The sequence below is a fragment of the Catharus ustulatus genome, chromosome 14 (assembly GCF_009819885.2).
Source record: "Catharus ustulatus isolate bCatUst1 chromosome 14, bCatUst1.pri.v2, whole genome shotgun sequence".
Lineage (NCBI taxonomy): Eukaryota > Metazoa > Chordata > Aves > Passeriformes > Turdidae > Catharus > Catharus ustulatus.
Window position 1 is genome coordinate 5,127,816 of NC_046234.1, and position 24,454 is coordinate 5,152,269.

At 54.6% G+C, this 24,454-nt stretch overlaps 4 protein-coding genes across 4 annotated transcripts in view; 2 read left to right on the forward strand and 2 right to left on the reverse strand.

Annotated features, from left to right (window-relative positions):
* The window catches only part of DRP2 (dystrophin related protein 2), a 30,973-nt gene extending 21,461 nt beyond the window's left edge, over nt 1-9,512 (forward strand). Inside the window, exons 12-24 of the mRNA XM_033072426.2 lie at nt 888-1,089; nt 1,281-1,366; nt 2,440-2,597; nt 2,707-2,873; nt 3,190-3,301; nt 3,661-3,797; nt 4,051-4,116; nt 4,825-4,890; nt 5,166-5,309; nt 5,916-6,153; nt 6,287-6,407; nt 6,561-6,647; nt 7,421-9,512. Of these exons, the coding sequence (XP_032928317.1) occupies nt 888-1,089; nt 1,281-1,366; nt 2,440-2,597; nt 2,707-2,873; nt 3,190-3,301; nt 3,661-3,797; nt 4,051-4,116; nt 4,825-4,890; nt 5,166-5,309; nt 5,916-6,153; nt 6,287-6,407; nt 6,561-6,647; nt 7,421-7,440 (1,604 nt within the window). The 3' untranslated portion in view covers nt 7,441-9,512. The remainder of the gene's footprint in view (nt 1-887; nt 1,090-1,280; nt 1,367-2,439; nt 2,598-2,706; nt 2,874-3,189; nt 3,302-3,660; nt 3,798-4,050; nt 4,117-4,824; nt 4,891-5,165; nt 5,310-5,915; nt 6,154-6,286; nt 6,408-6,560; nt 6,648-7,420) is intronic.
* Nucleotides 9,513-11,742: 2,230 nt separating this feature from the next.
* Nucleotides 11,743-14,077, reverse strand: LOC117002957 (aryl-hydrocarbon-interacting protein-like 1). The gene is made up of 6 exons (XM_033072516.1): nt 13,982-14,077; nt 13,226-13,405; nt 12,853-13,041; nt 12,600-12,776; nt 12,344-12,477; nt 11,743-11,915 (listed from the first exon to the last, which is right to left on the reverse strand). The coding sequence occupies exons 1-6, from the start codon at nt 14,075-14,077 to the stop codon at nt 11,819-11,821; spliced, it is 873 nt and encodes a 290-aa protein (XP_032928407.1). The 3' UTR covers nt 11,743-11,818.
* Nucleotides 14,078-14,554: 477 nt separating this feature from the next.
* Nucleotides 14,555-20,127, reverse strand: TAF7L (TATA-box binding protein associated factor 7 like). Its single transcript, XM_033072769.2, has 11 exons — nt 19,940-20,127; nt 18,971-19,049; nt 18,691-18,824; nt 18,221-18,347; nt 17,975-18,033; nt 16,874-16,946; nt 16,362-16,478; nt 16,072-16,260; nt 15,877-15,989; nt 15,544-15,603; nt 14,555-14,989 (listed from the first exon to the last, which is right to left on the reverse strand). The coding sequence occupies exons 1-11, from the start codon at nt 20,003-20,005 to the stop codon at nt 14,945-14,947; spliced, it is 1,062 nt and encodes a 353-aa protein (XP_032928660.1). The 5' UTR covers nt 20,006-20,127; the 3' UTR covers nt 14,555-14,944.
* Nucleotides 20,128-20,165: 38 nt separating this feature from the next.
* Nucleotides 20,166-24,102, forward strand: LOC117003019 (magnesium transporter NIPA2-like). Its single transcript, XM_033072618.2, has 5 exons — nt 20,166-20,373; nt 20,471-20,527; nt 21,535-21,625; nt 21,762-21,922; nt 22,827-24,102. The coding sequence occupies exons 1-5, from the start codon at nt 20,256-20,258 to the stop codon at nt 23,441-23,443; spliced, it is 1,044 nt and encodes a 347-aa protein (XP_032928509.1). The 5' UTR covers nt 20,166-20,255; the 3' UTR covers nt 23,444-24,102.
* The last annotated feature ends 352 nt before the right edge of the window (nt 24,103-24,454 follow it).

Here is a 24,454-nt window from a genome sequence, read left to right on the forward strand (position 1 = left end):
TTTCCATCCCAGAAATTACTTGAATAAGTGCTCCTTATTCAAGGTATACTCAAGAGAAGGGCAAGGAGGTTGCCAAGGCAGCTTTCCCATAGTGAGAAGTTTGGTGGAGTGGCTGTGTAGGAAAGAGGCAGTGAGGGATAGATCAGAGCCATATGCAGTCGTGGGCAGTGTGGACACGAGGGTGGGCAGGAGCGATACTCCCTGGCACACAAACTGGGGCTTCCCAGTGCAAGTGTAGCAGCTTTGACAGGAGAAGGGAGGATTTTTCTACAGAGTGAAGTTACAGCGTGGAAAAGGCACACAATCCCCTGAGTACTGTGAATATAAATGGTCTCAAAGATGGAAAGAATTTCAGGAAAGAAATATTGCTGGTTGCTAACACGGTAGCATGTACAACCTGCAGCCACAGAAACGTGAAAGCAGAGCAGCCAGGGCAGCTCACACTGTCCTAGCCCTGTTTTGGGTTTGTGCCTTAACTCCCTTACCCAGTCAGAGCTGGAAACAGGACTGATCCATCTCTGGGTAGTTATTTATTGGGACTGTGTGGATCTGTGCCCCCTCACCTCCCCACAGGACCTGGCACGTGCAGAGAGGCAGCACTGGGCTCTGCACAGAGCCTTCCATGGGTAGCATTTTCATGGCCATGGACACAGCAATGAGGAAGGAAGGTCACAGAGAATGGTGGCTAAAGGTGGAGATGTAGTATTTTGGGAGACACTTACAGGCAGGAGAGAAATTCCAGGAGCTGCACCCATCCTACCAGCATTTTTCCCAACACAGTGGGACTAACACTGCACCAGGTTAGGGCAGGACTGCATCTCTCTTCTCTTGGTTCTCGTCTCTCTAATTTCCCCTCTTTCCCTCTGATCCCTGTGCTTTCTGTGCAGTGGACATGGTCACCCTGGCCACGGCTTTGGAAATCTTCAATGAGCACGACCTGCAGCCCAGTGACCGGGCGATGGACGTGGTGGAGGTCATCCACTGCCTGACCGCCCTCTACGAGCGGCTGGAGGAGGAGCGGGGCATCCTGGTCAATGTGCCCCTCTGCGTGGACATGAGCCTCAACTGGCTGCTGAACGTCTTTGACAGGTGCCTCTCCTTCAGTGTCCCCCAAGCTGTGGGGCTGCCGTGCTTGGGAGGAAACCTCTGTGCTGCTCTTCCAGCTGGCAGTGCTGCAGAGAGGATCTGGCTGCTAGGGAGGGAGTGTGCTTGCCTTGATGGCCCCCCCTTGCCAAAAAACCCCACTCTGAGACATTTGCCAGCCTGTGCATATCTTGCAGTGGCCGCAGCGGGAAGATGAGGGCTCTCTCCTTCAAGACGGGCATCGCGTGTCTGTGCGGGACAGAGGTCAAGGAGAAGTTCCAGTGTGAGTCCCTTGTCTCCCTCCCCTGGAGCCTGGTGTGAATTCACCTCGGGAAAACAGGAGGGGTTTTGTTTCCTGGCTTAGACCTTCTTTGCCCAGGAAGAGCAAAGAAACAGCTTCTCTGCAGTGACTAAGCTGCTTGCATCATCACCTCTCCCTCCCTCCCTGGGCCTACGCCACCGAAATTAGGAGGTGTTTTTGTAGACTGACTGGTGCTGCAGTGATCTTGCTTGCATGGCACTGAAAGGAACAGTGCAGAGAAAGCACACAGGAAAATTATCCAATGCTTTCCAGAAGGAAAATACCAGGGGGTGCATGGCTGGGGGGAAGTAGGTTTCAGGCAAATTGGTTTCCTCACTGCATTTTAACCATGGAATATTGTGGAGGGGAATGTTGTGTAGCATAGGGAGTACCAAGGGGTTAAATAAAGGGATTGGGCTGGTTCATAGAGGACAGGCTAGCTGGGGCCTTTTAATAAATGATGTATGTAACCCCTGTCTGAAGAAGACGCTAAACTGGTTATTAGGAGCTGGAAGGATATTGGTGAGGGTTATTTAATCATAGCTCAGGTTTTTCCTCTTACTGGAGCTCTCTGCTGGAGGCAGTTTGTTGGATCCCAGAAACCTGGGGTTTGGAGCTTTCTGTGCTTTCTGGCACTGACTCCCTGCAGAGCACTGCTTTGGACCTGAGGCCTTGGAGAAGGCTCCAAATTTGAGTGATGGAGTTAAAATCACAGGTGTGCAGTTAAATAGAAGTGTGTGTTTTCACATGGTGAAGGGTTTTTGTAATATAGTAATGGGTATGGGACAAGAAGGAGGAATTTGGGTGGTGTCTCTTTCTGTGCTCATCTTCCTTCTTCATGGTTTCAGGCAGCAGTTTCTGGTTGGACAGTCAGTGCTGCACTGAGAGTCACGGGAATTTAGTCATTGGGTTAAAAGTACAAATAATATAGGTGTTATTTCCCTATTGGACTGTTTAGCTTTAAGAGACCTTGTAGTGCTCAGCGGGGTCCCTGGTGTGACCCCCACGCTGCTCCCCTGGTGCTGGGGTGCCAGCTGTGTCTGTCGTGCCCGCAGATCTCTTCAGCCAAGTGGCCAACGCCGGGGGACTGTGTGACCAGCGGCACCTCGGCGTCCTGCTCCACGAGGCCATCCAGGTCCCACGCCAGCTGGGGGAGGTGGCAGCGTTTGGGGGCAGCAATGTGGAGCCCAGCATCCGCAGCTGCTTCCGCTTTGTGAGTGCAGGGCCTGGCTCCCATCCCTCTGCAGCACTGTGCTGGGGATCTGTACCCCACTGCAGCTGGGTCCCAGCTCTCTGAGCAGCTCCTTCCTCTCTGTCCCCAGAGTAATGGGAAGTCTGCCATTGAGGCATCCCAGTTCCTGGAGTGGGCCAACCTGGAGCCACAGTCCATGGTGTGGCTGGCGGTGCTGCACAGGGTGACCATGGCCGAGCAGGTGAAGCACCAGACCAAGTGCTCCGTGTGCCGGCAGTGCCCCATCAAGGGCTTCAGGTAAGGGTTGTCATATGGGACCCTGGCCCCAAAGTGAGTGTATGGTGTCCTGCAGGAGAGAGCTGAGTTTGCTCTGTGCTCTTGGGGAACCTGGAGCTCTGCAACCAGCAGTGTTTCTGGCAGGGCAGGGCAGGTGCTTGCTAAGGGGAAGGAGCAGAGTTCTCTTCTGAGGACTTCAGCCATCAGCACTGGGGGTTTCACTGGGGTGTTAGAGCAACACAGGCCACCTCTGTCCGCTCCACTGACCTCTTCTCAGGCTTTAAACACGTGTTTTGATGACTTCCACTGCTTCCCTATGGCCTCTTGACCTCTCCAGGTATCGGAGCCTGAAGCAGTTCAATGTGGATATCTGCCAGACCTGCTTCCTCACCGGGCGAGCCAGCAAGGGCAACAAGCTGCACTACCCCATCATGGAGTACTACACCCCGGTATGGAGCTGGGCTGGGCTGGGACAGCCCTGGCTCAGAGCAGGGCCTGCTAATGGCAGCAGCCTTGTGATGTTTAGGCTGGTGCAGCCCCACGAGTAGATCACTTGTGCAGTTTTGCACCCTCTGCATACTGGAGGCTGCCTGTGTCCCTGCTGTTCTGGGGCTCATGGTGACCAGGATGCATGGTCCCCATGACAGGCTCACAGAGCTGCTGTGTGCCCTCTTTGCTCCCTCAGTTTTATCTACCTCTTCCCCCATGGAGCTCATGCCCAGCCTGAGGGGATATCTTATTGTGGGTGCCGAGCTGTGGTCCCCACTTTTCATTAAACAGCACCTTTGTCATATTTGTGTCTCTGCAGACCACATCCAGTGAGAACATGAGAGACTTTGCCACGACACTGAAGAACAAGTTTCGGTCCAAGCAGTACTTCAGCAAGCACCCACAGAGAGGTTACCTGCCCGTCCAGTCTGTGCTCGAGGCTGACTTCTCTGAGACGTGAGTTGGCTGTGCCCTGGTTTCTGTCTTTTGGCCCAGAATGAGACATGGGTTCTGTGGATGGAAAGAGCATCTCAGCTCCCCAGGGCTCCTGGGGGAGGGCTGGAGGAGCACTTGCTCTGGGGGTGATCTGACACCTTGTTCTGGAAGGCACAGAGGTTTCAGTCTCCCTCTCCAGCCTGTCCCTGGCTCTTTGCAGCCAGGTGAGATCAGTATCTCCCAAGCCCTGCTGATCAGTGTGCATCTCTTGCAGCCCAGCCTCCTCCCCGATGTTACCACATGCTGACACACACTCCCGGATCGAGCACTTTGCCAGCAGGTACCACCAGGGCTCTGCTGTCCTGCTGGGGCACAGAACATGCTGATGGGTGTGGGGGGGGCTTTGGGGCAGATACATAGTCACAGACCCCTCCACCTGCCCCAGCATGCTGCAGAGGCAGGCAAACCTGCCTGGGACATGGCTGATGCTGTGTAAATTGGCAGCAAAGACCATGCATTTGACAGCAGATGTCTCAGTGATGCAGCAGCCTCCATGTGCTGTCCTGCTCTTCCCAGTATGAGCTGCTGGGTGGATTCTCAGCAGGCACATCCCTCAGTGTCTTGTTCTGCTCTGTCTGTGTCCTCACCAGAGCTGTTTGCCAGCTTCCCACTGCTGCTGTCTTGTGGTTTTTAGTGCCTCTGCCCTTGCTGTGGGGACCCAAGGTGTACACAGACCCTGTACTTGTAGCTCAGCTCCTAGGCTGAAGCTGGAATTCTCATACTCTTTCCTTTGCTTGTGAGAGAGGAGGCTGAGCCAACTGCACAGCAGCAACTCTTTGTTCTAGAGACTTACACCCAGAGCAGCAATGTATTTTTGTCTTTAGAAAGACAAAACTCTCTAGAGCCTGTGCAGAGGGGCAGACTGGTGCAGGCTAGGTGGGAGACCCTACCAGAGAGGAGTCTTGCAGGGGCTGCTGCAAGTAGGCTGAACTGAGCAGACATTTAGGGTGTCTCTGGTCATATCTCAATCTTTTTCTCTTTCCTCCAGGCTTGCAGAGATGGAAAGCCAGAATTGTTCCTTCTTCAGTGATAGCCTGTCCCCTGATGACAGCCTGTGAGTTTTCCTTTCCTTTCTCCTCACCTCCTGATGAGTCAGGGCTCCTGTGGCTCTATCCATGCCTAGCCAGAAATGCTTTCCTTCCCAGTCCCATTGAGTGAGAGGCTTTTGGGCACCCCCAGCTATTGGAATGCTGAGCCCCTTCTGAGCTCTAGGCCTGGAGCAGCCAGGAGCTCCCCTATGAAACTGCCTCCCTCCATGCTGTCCTTCCCCAAGGGCACACAAGTCCCATAACTTTTCTAATGAAGGTGTTTCTCCCCCTGCTGGAACAGGGACGAGGACCAGTACCTGCTGCGCCATTCCAGCCCCATCACCGACAGAGAGCCTGGGGGCAGCCAGCAGGTTCCAGGAAGCCTCAACATGGATGACAAGGGAGAGCTGGAGAGAGTCCTGGCCCACTTAGAGGATGAAAACAGGTAGAGACATGGACAAGTCTGAAAGTGGGGGTTATAGCCTGAGAGAGGGGGAGGAACTGGAGAAGCCTTGTAGAGCTCAGAGTGGAGCCAGGGGTGCTGCTGGGACTGGAGGTGGGGATTGAAGATGCTGAGAGGGCAGTTTTGGAGGGTGACTAAGATGAGCACTAAAATTCAGTGAGGGTGTGCTCTCCACGGAAGAGAGATGACTCTATTCCCCAAAATAATCCTTCCTACATCCACAGAACCTGCTTCCTCCTGAACCCCAAATGGGTTGAAGTGAGCCCAGGGCACTCTGTCTTTCCTGTCCCTGAGCCCCTCATGAACAGTGGTATTGCTGCTCTGGACCACACAGAGTGAGGCTCTAGACAGGGCACACCAGCTCAGGAGGAGGTGATGCTTTCCCTGCCCTTGTTTTCAGCCTCTTGGGAAGTGGTTGCATATCTGTGAAGCCCCTGTGTGGGGTAGAACCACTCTGCAGTGCAGCATCCTGGCCCTTGATGGCAGAGCTTTGTCTGAGTCTTGGGCCATGCCCAGTGTGCAGCTCCTGGGTGTTTCCAGCAGTCTCTAGGAAGGATTGAGGGGAGGCTGACCTGGGCTGTCCTGCAGGATCCTCCAGGGAGAGCTGAGGCGTTTGAAATGGCAGCATGACGAGGCAGTGGAGTCTCCAACCTTGGCTACAGGCTCTCCTGAGTCAGTGCAAGACCCACGTAACGAGGAGCTCCTGGCAGAAGCACGAATCCTGCGGCAGCACAAGAGCCGCCTGGAGACACGGATGCAGATCCTAGAGGACCACAACAAACAGCTGGAGTCACAGCTGCACAGGCTGAGGGAGCTGCTGCTGCAGGTATGCTCAGAGCAAGGGCGGGGTGGGCTTTGCCACAGCAGAGCTGTGACAGTGGCACAAAGGGGATGGGCAGAGCAGGGGAAGCCAAGGACAGAGGATCATGACAACCTTCTGACAACTCTTGTGACTCCAGCCTCCAGCTGAGTCAGAAGGCAATGGTTCAGCAGCCTCTTCCTTGGCTTCATCTCCACATCAGTCAGAAGGCAGCCAGGCAAAGGAGAAGGAGCACAACACCCCTGACACTGAAACTGCAGGTGAGGTTGGGCTTGGGCTGAGCTCCTGGCCCTGCTCCCTTGTTTCCATGCTGTAGGGAGCTGCCTGCACCCTGCCATCCTGCAGAGATGCTGGCAGCCAGGTGGATGTCCAGAGAGCCTTTTCATACCCACCTGCCCTCCTTCCCACTGCAGATGAGGTGGAAGCCAAAACCCAGGAAGTCAGCATGTGCCTGGAAGACATCATGGAGAAGCTGCGGAGCGCCTTCCCCAACTCTCGAGGTACTTGAGTGAAATCCTCCTTTACTGCTCCCTCAGGTGAGGTTTTCCCCACAGAGCCCTGCCCCGATCCCAGCTTCCCTGCGACAGCTGATGACCCACAGTGCTTCAGGCAAGAGCTTTGCTGCTGCAGTGCTGCTGGGATGGGTGTGTGGCCTGGGAATGGAGGAGGAGGAGGTGGAGGAAGAGGAGGCTTCAGACCTGCAAGGAGAGGCAATCCAAGCTGCCAAGAGCACAGATCAAACAGATCCCTGTGATGAGCTGCAAGGCATCCTCCTGCCCTGCTCAGGACCCTGCACCCCACGTGAGGATGGACAGATCTGCCAGCACCACCTGCAGTGACAGCTTTGAGCCACCTCCTGGCTTCAGCCCTGTCCAGACCCCTCTGCAGGAGAGGTCGAGGCCCCAGTAGCCTGGTGAGATGGAAGCAATGGTTCAGGCTCTCCTGGCTGCTCATGGACAGCTCTTCCCAGCAGGGATGGAGACTGGGGGATGAGTGTGTGGATAGTACTCTGCTTACTCAGTGGGTTTTGGTGTTGGTTGTTCTGCTCTTTCCCTCTGTGCTCCAGTGCAGGAGCAGCAATTGGTCTCTTGCCCAGGCTGCCAGAGGGAGACATTGCTTGGTGGCAGCACTAACATAAGGTGGTGGTCTGCCCATGCAGACTCTTGCCCATTTTCTGCCATCCCTGAGCAGGATCCTCCTGGCTCTGCAGCAGCCCCCTTCTAACCAGGTGGCTCTGGGTCCTGTTTTCCTGACCTGTCTATTTCTCTTCCAGGTATGACCTCCCTTATCTAACACCTCCTGTGAGCCAGAGGCTTTTCCTAACCAGCTACCTGGCTGCTTTCCTCCCCCTCTCTCCCTGCCATGCTCCCTGTGCTGCAGCAGACCTCACACAGACTCCCTCCGAGCTGATGGTGCAGGATGCTTGCCAGCTCCAGAAGATCTCAGGGGAACGTAGGTCATGCAGGAGTGGGACTGTGGGCTCCCCAGGAAGCTGGTTTGGTCACTCAGCCACAGTTCCCAAGCATGGGTGGGATGGTTCAGAAGAAAGAACTGAAGCCATGAAAACTACCTGTCTCCCCTGGCACCCACGGGCTGCTTTTGCCTGTAGCCCTCGGGGGATGCAGAGCTCAGCATCCCACTCTTCATTTGTGCCCAGGAGCCCCTCCAGGTCTGTGTGCACCAAAACACTCCTGGAGCCAATTTTTAAAACAACTCTTTATTACAGTAACCAGCTGCCAGCCTTACAGTTTGAACTCTGCACCCAAGGCTCTGCAGCCAGTGAGGCACATACCACCAGGAGAGAGTCTGTGAGGTTTATGGAGTAGGGATTGAGTCCATGTTAGAGCTTCAGCCCAGCTAGTAGCCTTATATTGAGAGGGTCTTTATAACAGAGCCTTATTGTTTAATTTGCATATATTTCTATATATTATATATATATACTGTACTTAAATACTCTCATGGACTCACTCTATTAAACTCGAATACCTTAAGCGTAGCTGCCCTTCACTTTCAGACCAGCCCAGCTCCTGCTCCCAGGGGAAGCAGCACCTTCCCTGTTGTTGGTGCTGCCTTTCAGGGCTGCTGTGAGGGAGCTCAGAGAGGGCTGGACCCACAGCAGGTTCTTCATCCTGCCTGGTTTCCTGGGGATCTGTGCCTTTGCTATGGTGCAGAGAGCCTGCCCAGACCCAGCTCCATGCCTGGGGCGCCTCAGCTCCTGCAGGGAGGGGTTTCTCCAGCCACACTCCAGCCCTGAGCCCACCATGGTCTGAGCCAAGTGCATGGCAGTGTGGGTGGGCAGCAGGACAGACAGGGCACCTCCTTGGTGCTCCCAGGGAGCAGCTGCCCTGCTGCTGTCCCCAGCTTTGAGCTGAGCTGGGGGGCTGGAGGCCCTTGTTGGAAGCGGGTTCCATGGGGCAGGGCAGGGCAGGGAGGCTGTTCTGCCAGCTGGCAGGGCAGCTTGGGGATGGTGGCTCCTGGTCCCCAGGGGTCTCTCGGGCTGGCTGTCTTGTGCTGTGTCATGTCGAGAAAGAGGCAGAGTCAGGTGCTGCAGGGTAAGCCAGAGCAGGGGCTGGGATGGCCCTGGTGCTCTGGAGCCACAGGTTGTGGAGACATGAGAGGCTTGAGCCCTCGGGGCAGGGCAGGGTGCACACTGGGGTGGAACATCCGATTCAAACAGGGCTTGCAAGGACAGAGCCAGGGCTGTTGTTGCTGGCTGGGACAGGGCGCGGTGCTGAACTGTCCGGAGAGGTTGTGACCAGGGCAGAGTGTCAGCCCCAGGGCCGTGGGCTTGGCTCTGGGCTGTTGGCAGGGGTGAGCAGCAGTGCCCTCACCAAGGACAAGAGGGTGTGAGCCTTACAGCCAGGGGCATTCAGCATGTAGTGCTCCAGTGTCTGCTGGCAGCAGCGTGGGTGGCTGTCCTTGCTGTCCCCTGTCCCAGCCAGGTGAGTGGCAGGAGAGCAGTGTGGTGGCATTGGGGTGGCTTTGGGCATGCTGTGTCAGGCTGCAGGTGACAGGGACCACAGGCCAGCCTGTGAGACCAGCTGGACCCCTCTGTTATCCCAGGGGCAGGGTGGGGAGCAGCAGAGTGAGGCTTGGCCTGAGGAAGTGTCAGGAGTATCCAGCCTTAGGGGGCACTGGAGGAAGAAAAAAGGCAGGATGAGGACAGAGCTGCTGGCCCCAGTGCCAGGTGTGGGGAGCAGAGGTGTCCAGGTTGGGTGCTTGGGCTGTGTTTGGGAGGCAGGATGTGCCAGGGAGGGGAGCAGGCTGGCTAATGCTCTGGTAACCATGTACTGTGGTGCTGCTGTCCTCCCTGCTTTGTGGCATCTCTGCTCTGGAAAGAGAATAAATTTGTATTTATACTGAGACCGGGATCAGTGCTCTGGCCTCTTTTATCCGCGTGTCTCGGCTGTGTCAGCTCCCGTTGCTGTGCCATCCTGGCACTGCTTGTGCAGGGCTGCTGGGGCACAGCCTGCACTGTGCCACCCTGGTGTCCACTCGAGGCAGAACAGAAGCTGTGAGCAGAGCCCCAGGATCCCCAAACACAGGCGTGTCCCCCAACCACCATCTTCATCCTCTTCCAACAAGGTCTGCTCAGGCCATGTGGCTGCCTGGGGGGTGGGACAGGGGCTGTGTGGGGACAGTCTCTCTCTCTCACCCAGCAACTTTGGCTGTAGGAAACCCTTCAGCCCGAGGCGGGAGGTAGACAGCAGTGGGATGCTGGGCAGGCAAGGCAGTCCTCTCTCTCCTTTCTCTCTGGAGCTCCATGAATATTTCAGTGCCCAGAGGTCCCAAGTGCTGCCCATGTTTGCTGTGCCTTTGTGGCACAACAAGGGATTCTGATGAATTGTTCAGGTAAGGCTGGGGGCTCTTGGGCTCTCTCCACTGCCCAGACTTGGCTGATGGTGAAACCTGCCCAGGACAGACAATTTTTGGGCTGGACCTGCTCTCACCCCACCTGGAAGGGCTGGAAGTTCCTTACATGGTGCCACTGCAGGGAAGTTTGGGGACACTCATTCAGGAGAGATTCAGGAGCTTAAGTGGGGTGAAATGCAGCCTCCTTAACCCCCCTCTCAAGGGCAGCACAAACTGCCCCGTCCCTGTGCCACGGGCCCCGGGGCAAGGAGGTGTGGAATGTCATCAGGGAAGCTGGTCACGTTCAGGAACAAATCCAGCCCACGGTGCCAGGGAAGAGCTTTTATTTGTGAGCCAGCAGAGCTCGGTGGCGCCAGCCGAAAGGCGCTGGAGCCCAAGAGTCGGGGCAGGGGTGCGGCAGGCGCTGCTGCACAGCGGGGCAGGGTGAGCACAGCATTGTCCCCGTGGCACTGCTGGGCCAGTCCCAGCCCCGGGGCTCCCTCTCAGGGTACAGGAGCCCTGCTGCCCGTGCTGTGCCTCTTTGTCAGTGGCCTGGCAGCTGTTCCCCCAAGCAGGGGTAACTGGCTCTGCTCAGGGCTGGTCACAGCCCTGCTCTTTGCTGCACTGTTCCAGGGATGCACCACCCCCTTCTCTGGCTGCTGTGGGGCACGAGGGTGTTTTTGCCCCTCCATCCAGCTCCTCACCTTCCCCAGGGGTGAAGCTCTCTGGGAGGGTGTTGCCTTCCCCAGCATTTTCCTGTCCACTGCCTGGGCCCTGCTCCCTGCAGCTCACCTCTTCCAGAGCCTCTCCAGATGTTTCATCCTCCTGCCCTGGGGATCCCTCAGCCGGACCCAGATGTTGGGCTCTCGTCGTTGGAACCTGGGCCTCACTCCCTGGACCAGCTCCCTCTGCTCCACTGGCTCCTTGCTCCAACCCCTGCACTAGCCCTGCTGCCTTTGTCTCCTCTATTGCCCCACACTGCCCTGCTTCAGCCTTTTCTGTTTTTGCTGGTAGACACTCTTTGTCTTCCACTTTCACTACTGCCTCCTCCTCCCTCTCCTCTTTTTCCTTTTCTTTTTCCTTTTCTACTTCTTCGCCCTCTTTTAATTTCTCTTCTTCCTCTGCTCCCCTCTCCATCTTCTCCTCCCTCTCCCCTTTGTCTTCCTTTTCTTCCTTGTCTACCTCCTCCTCCTCCTCCTCCTCCTCCTCCTCCTCCAATTTTCCATTTTCTTCCTCTGTCCCCCTCTCCACCTTTTCCTCTTTGTTCTCCTCTTTTTCTTCCTTTGTTTCCTCTTTCTTCTCCTCTTCCTCCTCCTCTTCTTCCTCTTCCCTCTCTTCCTCTTCTTCCTCTTCCCTCTCCTCCTCTTCTTCCTCTTCCCTCTCCTCCTCTTTCTCATCCTCTTCCTCTGTTCCCAGACTCTCTGGATTTGCCCCACAGGTGCCCAGATTTTCTTCTTCCCCCACTCCTGTCCAATCCTTCCCTTCTGCCTCTTCTCCCACAGGCTCTCCCCGGGCTTCTTCTCCTGGTGCTGCCCCTTCCCCCCCAGCCCTGGGGGTCCCTTGTTCTGCCTGGGGAGCCCTGGGTTGTTCTCTTACTTCAGCCTCAGCCTGCTCCCCCTGCCCAGGGCTGTCCCGGACCCCAGCCTCACCCTGAGCTGCCCCATCACCCGCGTCCCTGCTCTCCTGCCCCTCACGGGCCTTCAGACCCTGGGATGACTGGAAGAGGCCCTGGTAGCGCTTCCGATCCTCCACGTGCTTCTTCCTCATCCTCTCCCCGAGCTGCTTCAGCTCCTTCTTCACTGCAGCCGCCATGGAGGGGTCAAGGTGAGCCACGCGCTGGAAATCCTCCCGTGCCTCCCTCTCGTTCCACACGGCAGCGTGGGCCTTGGCCCGCTTGAAATAGGCCTTGGCATTGTCTGCCAGGAGAGAAGAGCCCTCAGTGGGGGTCCTGCAGCTCAGGGCCACTAGCCACAGGGGCTGGAGACCCTGGGGACCAGGGGACATGAAGCACAGGGGGAGGTGGAGTGTGGGGTGGGCACACCTGTGGGGAGGGCAGGGAGACCTGGGCTATGCACTGCCACTGGGGCAACAGGGCACAGGGAGTGCAGGGATCATCGTGGGAAGGGTGGGGTGGTGTGGGGGGTGGGGGGACATTGTGGGCACGGGAAACCAGTGCCATGAGCACTGTCATGGCAGGGCAAACTGGGACACAGATGACACAGGTGCTATCATAGGCAGAGGGACACAGGATGAGCATTGTCACAGATGGGGAATTCAGAGGATGGAGTCTCTGGGAGCCATGGGCACAGCAGGGGTGGGATGCAGGGCACAGGTACCGTTGTGCTTCTGGAGAAGCTCCGTGGTGTGCTCCAGCACCTCGTAGTACTCGCCGAGCTCCAGCTGGCACTGGCAGTAGTTGAGCACCAGCGGTGTGACCAGGCTCTCCAGCTTCAGCCAGCCATCCTCCCACGGCTTCTCCTGCCCCATGAGCAACCCAGGGCACATGGCTGTGTCCATCCCCTCCCAGGCACCCAAGGCACACAGGGAAGCACTTTGAGGTGTGACCCAGGCAGGGATGGGGAGCTGTTGGTCCTGCTCACCTTAGCCTGGAGGTTCCTGAGGCAGATGACGGCCTCCTGGTACTTGGCCGCTGCCTGTGCGAACTCCCTGCGCAGGACGAGGCGGTTGCCCTCGCTGTGAAGCACAGGCACTGCTGCCAGCTTCTCCTCCTTGCTCATGGCCCAGGTGTCACGTTTGTACGCTGAGGGATCCTCCACCTGCACAAGCAGGAGAAGCTGAGCGGCCTGTCTCAGCTGTTCCCGCTCTGGCAGCCATCCCGGCCGTCCCCCTTACCCGGAACAGCTCCATGATGAAGATGAGAGGCTGTGGTGTCCGCTGCAGCTCGTCCAGGTCATCATAGCCCGTGCTGTGGTAGTCAAACATGTTGCCCATGCCACAGCGGTGCTTCTGGCCTTCCAGGGGGTCCCGTCCCTCTGCGATCCTCCGCATGCCCCTGGAGACCAGGGCATACATGCCCGTGTGCTGCAAGGAGGGGAGCACCCCACTCAGCCCTGCACCCCCTTGTCTGGGGCAGCCCCCCGGTGCTGAGGCCAGGTGACACCCTGTGTTTGCACCAGACAAGGCCAGAGCATCTCTGGGATGCACGGTCCTGTGTCCTGGCTCTGCAGGAAGGAGGGAAGTGGGCATCTATGGGCCCCTCACTCACAATGGCATCGCACCAGAACTCTGCCACCTCCCCAATCCTCATGGAGCTGAGCAGTGTCTCCCAGATCTCCAGCTTGAACATCTTGCCCACGATGATCTCCATGGGCATGCCCGCTTCCCGGCTGTCATCGATCACCGTCCGCTCAAAGTCATCCTTCAGCGTCTGGAAGTGGAAGGTGAACTGCCCCAGAGAGAGCCCAGTGTGAGACTTCCCTCAGCAGCCATGATGACCTCAGCTGTGGTGTCAAGCCTGCTGCCAGCACTGTGCTCATCTGACTGGCAGCTCTCCCTCCACAGCAGGAGACGGTGCCTCTTGCCCACTTGAGACAGTAAGCAGATGGTCAATGTCTTAACATCCACCCATGCTATAGCTTGCTTCTCCCTATGGATCCCCCTTTACAACCTAGTGCAGAGTGCTCTCACAGTGTGCACCAGGACCTGGTGGAACCCACAGTGGTCAGAACTGGAGAATATCCCAGGAACAACTGCTTGGTACATGGCGGGAAAGGCAGATCCCACTGAACTCTAACGGTACCAGGGGAAGGAGGTGCCACAGGCCCAGTGCAAGGTGAGGCCATGGGCACTGCCAGCTGTCACTGTGGGAAAGCCTGTGCCCAAACCAGCCCCTCCTGCACCCCTGTTGTGATGGCTCTCACTCTTCCCCAGAGCTGTAGCAGGGTTTGTGAACCATAATGTGCAGGGATATCAGACCCACTCCCCCTCCCAGTGCTCTGGAGGAACAACCCAGACAATTTACCTTGCTCCCATCCTGCAACTTTGGCAGCTCCCCTCGGCCTCCATGCAGAATCTTCTTTTTGACCCCTTCCACATTCAGCAGGTAGGTTTCCTCCATGGCTGCTCACAGGTGACACGTACTCCAGCACGCTCTGGCTCTTCTAGAGCTCCACGTCTTCCTTAGGTGGCTCTTTCTTGACTACATGGACATACACATCATCTTCCAGGGCTCCTGCTGACCTTTTCCTTTCTGTGCTGGGGACAGAGCCTTCTTCACCTGCCCTTGGGCTGTGAGAGGGGTGTCCCCTCCTAGCATGCACACACTGAAGCCCCCGGTGTCCTCTGTTGCTTTCTGTAACCACCCTTCTAATCCTCTTCCCACCCTGTCAGGTTAATCTGGGATTTGCCTGCATAGTCTGTGAGGAATTACAGGAACTCCCTGATCAGGAGGGCCTTGTTCCTCCGAGTGACAGCACTTTTGACCTAGATCCACAAAGACCACTTTGGGGAAGAAGCCCAGCAGTGCCCCACCACAGGTGCCCAGGCATGGCTCCCTGCCAGGGGCTGTGTGGTTGGGAGACCACAAAGGAACAGATCAGGGTTGAAAAGGAAACTTTTATTAATAGAGTTTGCTTTGCAGATACAAGCATTCTTCAAACACAAGAACAAACTCTTACCAGGCCACAGCCCACAAAGCCCAAGACTCAGTAGGCTGCAGAAACTAGCACCATGCTGTCCTGGGGAGGCCAGTGCTGACTGTTTACAGTAAATCTCTTGTTTTGGCTGCTCTCACAGGCACAGTCCAATTCTTTAGCTCCACCAGCCAAATCAGCCAAACCCAGATGTGAAATCAGCTCTGGACATGGACCCTCTACCACTGCCCAGCAGCACGTGTGGCAGCAGAAGTGTGCAACTAAAGCAAAGAGTTCAGCATGGCAGGTGACCACCACTTCCAGCTCTGTCCATGAAGATACAGGCTCACTCCTCACTTCTCCATGAGGGACTCCAGCTGCTCCTGCAGGGATGCCATCTGGGAAGAGGGAGTGAAATGTTACAGTAAGGCACATCTGGGACCCCAGGCAGCCCCAGCATTTCTGTGTTCTTGCATATGTTCTACCCACAGCAGTGCCTGCTCTCCCTGTGTGTTGCCTGGAGCTGCACTTGGGCTCCTCTGGGACAGAACTGGCACTGCCCACAGGGATCTGAGAGTGAGAACCTCCTGCCTCAGTACTTGGCTGGAACAAAGCTGCCCAGGCAGGAAATCTGCCACAACCCTACAGCCACTGCCTTCCTTGTACATGGGTGCTAACAGGTTTGTGTTTTACCCCAGGCAGCAATCCTGGCAGCCCTGGACTGCTGACTGGACATGTTTTGGCTCCTCCAGAAAGAAGGCTGGAGTCAACCCTACTCCTTGTATCTCCTTCTGCCTTGGGAAGCTCCATGCAACTACAGATGAGGTACAACCCCACCTGACCTGGAGTTCACAGCTGCTACTGTGGTGGAAATCTCAGGAATTCTCTCAGGCCAAGCCCAGAACAGTGTTGTGCCCCAGCACCTCCTGCTCCACTGTGGGAGTTTCCTCACCTGCTGCTTCTCTCGCTCCTCTTGCTGCTTGAACTCATCCAGCACCGCCTGGAGACGGGTCTGCAGGTACAAACAGGGAGATCACAGTTACCAGTGTGTTCTCAACAGAATGGGTGCTGCTAAACATGTCAAATGCAGTGACAACACCCTCTTATCTCCTCCAGTTTCACAGATTACTCTGCCTCCACGGGGAAATTCCAGAACGTGTATGGTTACACCACAACTATTTTTAACCCAGCAGGCAAAGGCTCCTGGCTTCTCCAAATCAGCCTGCTGGATCTAATGGTGAGCCAGTGTTGAGCAGGTTTGAAGAGATCCCAGAAGAGCTCTCACCTTGAGGGCAAGGTTCTCCACTTTCATGATGAGATCTTCCTGGCGCTTCCTTCTGTCTTGAGTTTCCTGGAGTTTGCTTTTCAGGTTGTCAATCTGCTTCTGGATGCCCATGGCTGGAAAGGAGAGTGAGCTCAGACCCAGAGCAGCAGCAGAGCTGGGAACCAACAGTTCTGCCATGCTCTGCTGGCCGCTCACCAATCTGGTTGGACCCCTCATTCTCCTGCTGCTGCCCATCAGACTCATTCAGCTTGTCCTGCAGCTGTCTCTCCAAGTCTTCCTCAGTGTCCATGATGTTCAAATCTTCATCGTCATGATGATCCCTCTCATCCTCATCCTCACTGCTGCTGCTGATATCATTAAATATCTCCCGCAGTTCATCGTGTTCTAGGTGGGGGTAAAAGAGTTAAAACACAGCTGATGACCTGCTAGTGCCCTTTGCCTGCTAGGGACCACATCTAGAAATAAAACAGCCCTCCTCACTGCACCTGAGGAGCCATGGCCTTGCTTGTGCCCTGACATTCCTGGGGAGGAGATGTCCAGGCTGGTGAGTGAACCATGGTTGTCCACTTCTTTTGTTTCATCTTCAGCAATGACTTCCCAGCCTGGTAGCAGGGACAGGTGAGTCAAGGGAAAAAGAGGAACTTGGAAGATGCAGTTGTGACTGAAAAAGTTAAAAATGGCAGATCACTGCCACTTCAACCAGTCTGGCCTTGGATGGATACCCAGGATGAAACATCCCAGACTTTTTTTCTGATGACACCTCCTCTACTATTTCAGTTCCTTCTCAGTACAACAGCACAGTCCACAAGAAAGGTCACCTTGAGAAAACAGTAAGCTTTGAACAAGGCAAAGATGAAGCTCCAAAGCTTCAGTACCTTGTGTGTTTATCTCCCAGTGTCCCACACTCACTCAAAGCTCAACTTGTTCTTTCAAGAACCCCCAGGTCATGCACATGTCCTGTCCCACCCTTGGGCTTTTTTTCCCACTAGAAGGATACGGACACTGACAGCCTCAGCATCGGTGCTCAGGAGACGCTTCACCTCTTTTTCCACATCAGGAGATTCGATGTACTGGGCCAGAGAGGGGAAAGAAAACAGAGACACTGTTAAATGCCTTGTGCATGCTGCTAGTGCTGGCCAACTACAAGCCTCCAACTCTGGATAGACCACTGTTTCAAGGCTTTCTTATCTTCTGCTTTCTGCTCAGAAGTTGCTCATATTTTAACTGTGAAGTAATTTATGCACACACTCCCTTAAAAAAAATCCATCTTTTTTGTACCTTGGTAGGTTGAGTGCTCTCACTTTTCTGCTTACACTCTCTATTTCGTAAGACTTTCTGTGTCTATGCAGAAAGTCCTTGAGGTGTTGACGGTCAACTTAACTCAACTCAATTCAACTCAACTCAACTCCTTCCCATCCCACTCAAAAGAAGGCTTCATTTATCACTTTTAAATTAGTCCAGAATTTTACTGCAGTGATATCAAATCTCTCCTGTGGGCTACAAGAATGTCTCAAGTAATTTGTTTCCCAAATGTCATGCAAAATCACACTCAACCCTGTTCTCAGAAACTGCAAAGGAGAGAAGAACAAGTCTTCTCAGCCTCAGGGTGCTGCATCTCCCCATCACCTTGCCTGGCTTGTGCATATGCACAGAGACAGTCTCTGAGCTCCATCTGTTGTCACTCCCCCAGCTGAAATGACAGTGGTACTATTTGGGGAAGGGAATGGGCCATGCATAAAGAGAAGATTTATGCTGGAAAAGCAGCAATGAGTGAAGCCTCATTTCCATGTGAATCTTTCTTCCTTTCTTCTGTATGAGCAGGAGGAGATGTGGTGTGGCAAGGCAGCCACAGGAATGAGGTCCAGCAGTACTCTGCACAGAGGATCTTCCCCTCAGGAGCATCTTGGAAAATACAGAGGAAGCACCCAAAGAAAAGTTTAAATCTACTATCCCACCCTCACCCTCATCTCGGGCAAGGAAAAGTGAACAAATGTTAAGAAAACACATGACTTCTGGACCAATCACAGCCACAGCTCTAATGTCTCTGCCCTCCTAGCCCTTGGGTATTTCATCTGCATCTGGGTGAGCAGCAACTCACCTTCTTCTTAGCTGTCTTCCGGAATCGCCGCTTCCGTACGTTTTTCAGGGGAAGAGTGACTGTGATAGAGGAAACAGATTTCGTGTGTCAGGCAGATGGCCCAGTGAGAGAAGCACGTGTCACAAGGGAGAAAATCCCTTCTGCAACAGAGAGAGCTGTGGAAAGGAGCAGCAGCACTGCCAGTACCTGGCAGCTGCTCAAATGCAGGGTACCAGGGTGGAGGGGCTTGGCACAGCCTCTACTCACTGCCATGGTTCCATATGAATTTCTTCTCTCTGTCCTTGTCTTTCTTCTTGTTTGCCTTGGGGTCAGTGGTCACAGTTTGCTCTTCCAAAGGTGGGTAGAGATCACCATCCACGGTGCAAACAAGCATCTGGAATCCCCACATGAACACCAGGATGTGAAGGAACATCTGCCCACTGCATGTTGTGAGCCAAAGGGATTCAGGGGCACAGGGTGTGGGAAACACAGCTGCATTTCCAGCTCAGCTGGATACCACAGCAGTTAAGCTGTCACAAAGGCAATCCCATTTCACACTTCAGGAATGATGTTTCTAAACACCAAGTGGCATGGGGAATTTTAAACTGCTAATACTCTGAGACACAGGAATTGGGTATGTTATAATGGGTGTCCAGTTGCCAAAGTGTACAAGGGTTTTCCTGGAGCGAGGAGCAATGAATTAAGGTGTTGGTGCAGGCAAGAAGGACAGCTCATACCTGACAAATATCTGCTGTCTTGTAGAAGGTTTTCTTGTCAATGGTTTTTAAGCTCTCGATGATGCAGGGCAGATCCACCAGCTTGGCTGCCAGAGGCACTCGGTCAACACGGACAATCCCATGACGCCCGTCCGCTGGGGAGAACCAGGGCACAGGTCAGTGCTGTGGCTCAACGCAGCCCTGGGCAGCAGGGACTTCACAGGACAACACATGCAAGTGGCACAGCTTCACCTATGGACAGGCAGAGGTGCCTGGACCTGCCCTGGTCCTGCTCACTCACCGTGCAGCTCAATGGTGAGCCTGTCCTTCAGGTTGACATTCCCAGACTGGACTGCTCGCCGCACAGTCGAGGCATATTCCTGAGAAGAGAATTATTCAGGAGCACATGTGCTTCCTCCAAGAATCACCAAAGGCTCCTGCCCAACCTCCCCAGCTTTAAACACCTGCCATCCACATGCTGGACAGCAACTGCAAGACCCACGCTGAACAGCACCCTGCTCCCAACACCAACAACCCCTTGGCTCTGCTATTCCCAGTGCTCTCCGTACCCCTGGCAGGACACAGATGTGACAGTGGTGTGAGGTCCTTGACAGAGACACCTGCCAGAGCTCCACGGCACTCTGGGCAGCTCAAGCTCCCTCATCAAGCCCTTGTGGTCTCAGCAGGACACAGTCTCACAGAACCCCAGATTAATTGGGGTTGGAAGAAGAGATCATTTAGTCCAAGCCCCCTGCCAAGGCAGGGCCACCTGAAGCAGGTGATACACGTACACATCCAGGTGGGTGTCTCCAGAGAAGGAGATTCCACAACCTTCCTGGACAGCTGCTTCAGTGCTCTGCCACTCTCAGTGGAAAGTTCTTCCTCATGGTGAGGTAGAACTTGTGCTTTAGTTTATCATCCTGTCACTGGGCACCAGAAAAACAGTCTCAGGTTTAAGCACCTAACAAACAGCAAGGAGGGCACTTACAGCCATTACAACTAAAGAGTCAGTACTTGTTAAATCTCTGCCCTTACAGAAAGTCCTCCCAAACACTGAGGCTGTCTCTGAGCCCCCTGCTCTGAGTGGTAGGTGCACGTCTCCAGGAAAGGCCGCGGAAAATCCGTTCGAAAGGGTGGGAATAGCTCCAAAGCACCCAGCTGCTTCCACATCCCTTCCCAGACGCGCAGCTTCCCCACTGCCTTGTTAACCCTTCGCTCCCGCAGCCGGGGCTGCCCGGTGTGACCCGGCGGGGCCGGACCCAGCTCTTACCGGCGGCAGCCGCAGCACGAACTGGCTCTCGAGCTCGTGGGGGGCATCGTCCTTGCCCTTGCTCATCCCGCCTCCTCCGGCTGTGCCACCAACACGCGGTCACCTGCCCCTCGGGAGGGCTCCTGCCCGGAGCTCCCAGCACTGCCGCCCGAGAACCCCGGCCCCGGTGCGGCCCCGCCCGCCCCGCGGAAGCCGAGCCCGGTGCACCGCCCCTTCCGCTCCGGCCGCGTTCCAGTCCCGCTCCGCCCGCGTTCCGTCTCCGTTCCGTCCCGGTTCCATCCCCGCTCCGTCCCCGCTCCCCGGGAGTGCCGCTGCCATGGCGGCCGGGTTCGGCGCGGGGCTGGGGCTGGCCCTGGCCTCCAGCGCCTTCATCGGTGGCAGCTTCGTCCTGAAGAAGAAGGGGCTGCTCCGGCTGTGCGGCCGCGCCAGGGCAGGTACGGCCGCTCTGCTCCCGCTGCCTCCCCCGACGGTCGTGTCGGGAATTTTGCTTGGCTTCATCCGAGGTTTCTCGTTTGTTTCCTCCGCACTCAGGGCAAGGAGGGCACGCGTACCTGCGAGAGTGGCTTTGGTGGGCAGGGCTGCTGTGCAGTAAGTACCGGCTCAGACTGTGGTAAGGCACTCTTATCCTGGCATCACGGAATGGTTCGGGTTGGTGGAGCCCCTAAAGATCATCTCGTTCCAACCCCTTCCCCTAGGAACACCCACCATCCCAGGTTGCTGCAAGCACCGTCCAGCCTGGCCTTGGACACTTCCCGGGATGGGGCAGCCACAGCTTCTCTGGGCACCCTGTGCCAGGGCTTCCCTACCTTCACAGGAAGAATTTCTTCCTGCTATCTTATCTAAACCTACTCTCTTTAAGTTTCAACCCGTTCCCCCTTGTCCTGTCACTATGTACTCTTGTAAAAAGTCTCTCTCCCTCCTTCTTGTAGGCTCCCTTCACATACTGGAAGGCCACAATTAGGTCACTCCAGAGCCTTCCCTTTGAAGAGTGTGTTCCGGTTGTTTTAATGTTTTGTTATCATCTTTGTTTGACTGCTTTATTTTATTTATTTTTTTTATACCTTGTAACTAAGTATTGTAAAGTCTCATGCATTCTTAAGTTTCTCTGCTAAGCAGGAGCTGAGGAGCCGGTTTAGCTGGGTTGGGTTAAATGCTTCTGAAGTGGCCTGCCCTGAGGATGTAGTGATAATGGCACATCCAGCACTGTGTACAGCAGTTTCAGCAGCTTTACTTCACACTTTCAAATGTTAAGAACCAAGCATAACTGGATTATCCTTTAAAAAGCTGTAAAAGCTGTTCCAGGAAAAGGACAGACATCTTTCAGCTTTGTGGAAATTATGAAAATACTTTCCTGTGGTTGCTGCTCATTGTAGAGCACATATGACTAAGGATCACTGTGCACTGAGCCTTCTCTTCCCAAGAGAACCTGTGTGGGGCTTCTGCTTGTTCTTGCTACTGCTGTTCTTCCCTGGTTGCTCACCATACTTCAGAGAAACAGGATGCTCAGGAGGAAACTGAGGCTTTTCTGACTGCACTCAAACCTGTATTACGGTGAATTGCTGCCCCTTTCATTCTCACAGGAGTTTCTCTTGCAGTGGGAGTTGGAGAAGCCGCAAATTTCGCTGCCTATGCCTTTGCCCCTGCAACACTGGTGACTCCACTGGGTGCTCTGAGTGTCCTTGTTAGGTAAGGAGCCTCAAAAACAGCCTCACTTCACCTGCCAGCCCGTAGTGATGGCAGTTGCTCTGCTGTCTTCCCTCAGGTATCTATTTCTTGTCCTAATAGGTTTTAGATGGTTTGGGGTTTTTTTTTGCTTTTTCAGTGCAGTTCTGTCTTCCATCTTCCTGAATGAGCAGCTGAATGTTCATGGGAAGATTGGCTGCATCCTGAGTATCCTGGGCTCCACTGTGATGGTGATCCATGCTCCACAGGAAGAAGAGGTTTCCAGTCTGGAGTCAATGGCAGAGAAGCTGAAAGATCCAGGTACTAAAATAAAAGGATTCCTGTTGACTTCAGGCTAATGACAGTAGAAGACGGGATACAACTTGGATAGATTCGAAAGGGCTGAACTAAATGGTAATTGAGCTGCACACCCCACTGGAATCATTAATAGTTCCCAAGTGGGCTGGTTTTTTACTGTCTGTGAGATATAGATGCAAAAAGTGAGGAGCAGGGAAGTGAGGTGTCAGCAGAAGGGAGTGGCTGTGGCAGTGCCAGGAACTGCAGAGGGAATTCCTGGTCATAAGGGTGGTAATGGTGCTGAGAGAAGACAGAGGAGGAAATTTAGGCAGAAGAATTCAGGGCAAAAGAATTCAAGGAGTTATGCCCAACATCAGGTAGTCCTGTTATTTATGTTAGAGGATGAATCAAGTTGCAAGGATGTGATGTAGGCCACAGTACAAATGGTAGAATAAGCCAAAAGAGATGGAGAAAGGAAGCTTAAAGAGAAGAGCAAAGTAGAGTAACAGGTAGATGTTGCTGCTCATTAGGGGGGCACTGGCAGGGCATTCCTGTGATGTGGCACTTTCCTTTATATCCCACAGTCTGCAGAGTTCAGCCACGGCTTCCCAAGCCTTCTGTCACCTTCCTGGGCCTCTTGCTGGTCCAAAGCTCCCCAGCTCTGTTAGAGTTGTGGAGCGTGGCTGTGCCCCTGCCCCTCCCAGCAGACTGTATCCCCAACAGCCTGACTTGTGATCACACTGTAATGAGCTGTTGTTGTCTCTGCAGCTTTGCTCAGGCTTTTTAACCCTGTTCCCTTCAGATGAAGGCCTAAAAGGCTGATGGGGCAGTTAACTGCCTGCCCTCCATCTCTACTTGCTGTTCGGTCAGATCTGTCACTGGTGCTGCTGTGTTCTGATGGGAGTTGCTGAATTTTTCTTTCTCCAAGGATTCATTGTATTTGCTGTGTGTGTCCTGGTGAGCTCCCTTCTACTCATCTTTGTGGCTGGACCCCGTTATGGACAGAGCAACGTCCTGGTTTATGTGTTGGTCTGCTCTGCCATTGGCTCACTGTCTGTATCCTGCGTCAAAGGCCTGGGGATTGCCCTGAAAGAATTGTTCTCTGGGAAGCCAGTCCTGAAGGAACCCCTGGGTTGGGTGCTCCTGGTGTGCCTGGTGATCTGCATCAGCACCCAGATCAACTATTTGAACAAAGCCCTGGACATTTTCAGCACCTCTGTGGTCACACCCATTTACTACGTGCTCTTCACCACAGCAGTCATGACGTGCTCAGCCATCCTCTTCAAGGAGTGGCAGCACATGGTGCTGGACAACATCATCGGCTCCATCAGCGGCTTCCTCACCATCGTGTCCGGCATCTTCCTCCTGCATGCCTTCAGGGACATGCCCTTCCCCGCCACCCTCCTGCCCCTCTTCCTGCAGCCAGGCAGGGCAGACCCACACCTGCCCTGGAGCAGTGCAGACAGACATCAGTCCTGTCATCACCAGCCTCTGCTGCCCTCAGAGGACAAGGGCTCTCAGAGTGCAGACGAGGAGGAGAAGTGAAAGCAGGTGAGGAAGTGCGTGAACTGCTGGCTTCCTGCTCCCACTGCCAAGGCTGAACACGCTGCTGCAGGAGGAGCTGAGTTACCCTCTGCCTGCCCCAGGCACCACCATGCTGACAGGAGGCTGACAGGGCCAGCAGCCTCCTGTGGCTACAGACAGGAGCCCTGGGAACTGCCCAGTTCTGTGCTTCTTCACTGTTCTCTTACGTGAAGAATTGGTCTGCCCTCATCAGGACTCAGACCTCGGCTGTGCAGAGAGAGCCCTGCAGCACTAACACAGTGCTAACCCTGACTCCATGGCAGATCACACATTTGGGGAGGCTCACAGTTTTTTAAAACCAGAATTAACAGTTACAGAATGATCTAACATGGTGCTAAGGTTGCATAGAGAGAAGATGGATGTCTGGCTTTAAAGGTGACATACAGAGAGTAACAATGCAAAAATTCCTCTGTCAAGTACTTGGTTTTGCTCACTGTGCTAGAATTTATTTACAGATTCACATCCAAAAACAGAATACAGCCCAAACTGGGAAACTTCAGTAGTGCTGCCACATGCTGTTGTGGCTCTTACAGAGGGACCAACCTCTTCATGCAACATCTGCTGTGCAGGTTGATGAAGCTTCCTGTATTCTATTAAAAACTGATCTGTTCAGTTACCAAGTGGTGAGTGATACATTTATACCGAGAGCTGGGTGAAAACTGGAGGATCACAGGGGTAAGAAGAACTCTGTGAGTGCTCCAGAGAAACTCAAGTTACAACAGGAGAGGGAATCGCCTGCTCTGGGAGCCTAGTCCTTAGCTACTGAGGTAAGTTTCTGACAGATAACCAGACAGCTGTGTCCTCACTGACATGGGTTTACATCTGCATAGCTGCTGAACACATCCTGCATTTGTTCCCAGGAAGGCTGCTGGCTACGAGCCACGCACATTAGGAGCTCACACGCTCTGTCCAGCAGCCCCTGCAGTGGAGTGTGTGCAGAACTGCTTTACCAGGCTCCTGTGTAGAGCTCCA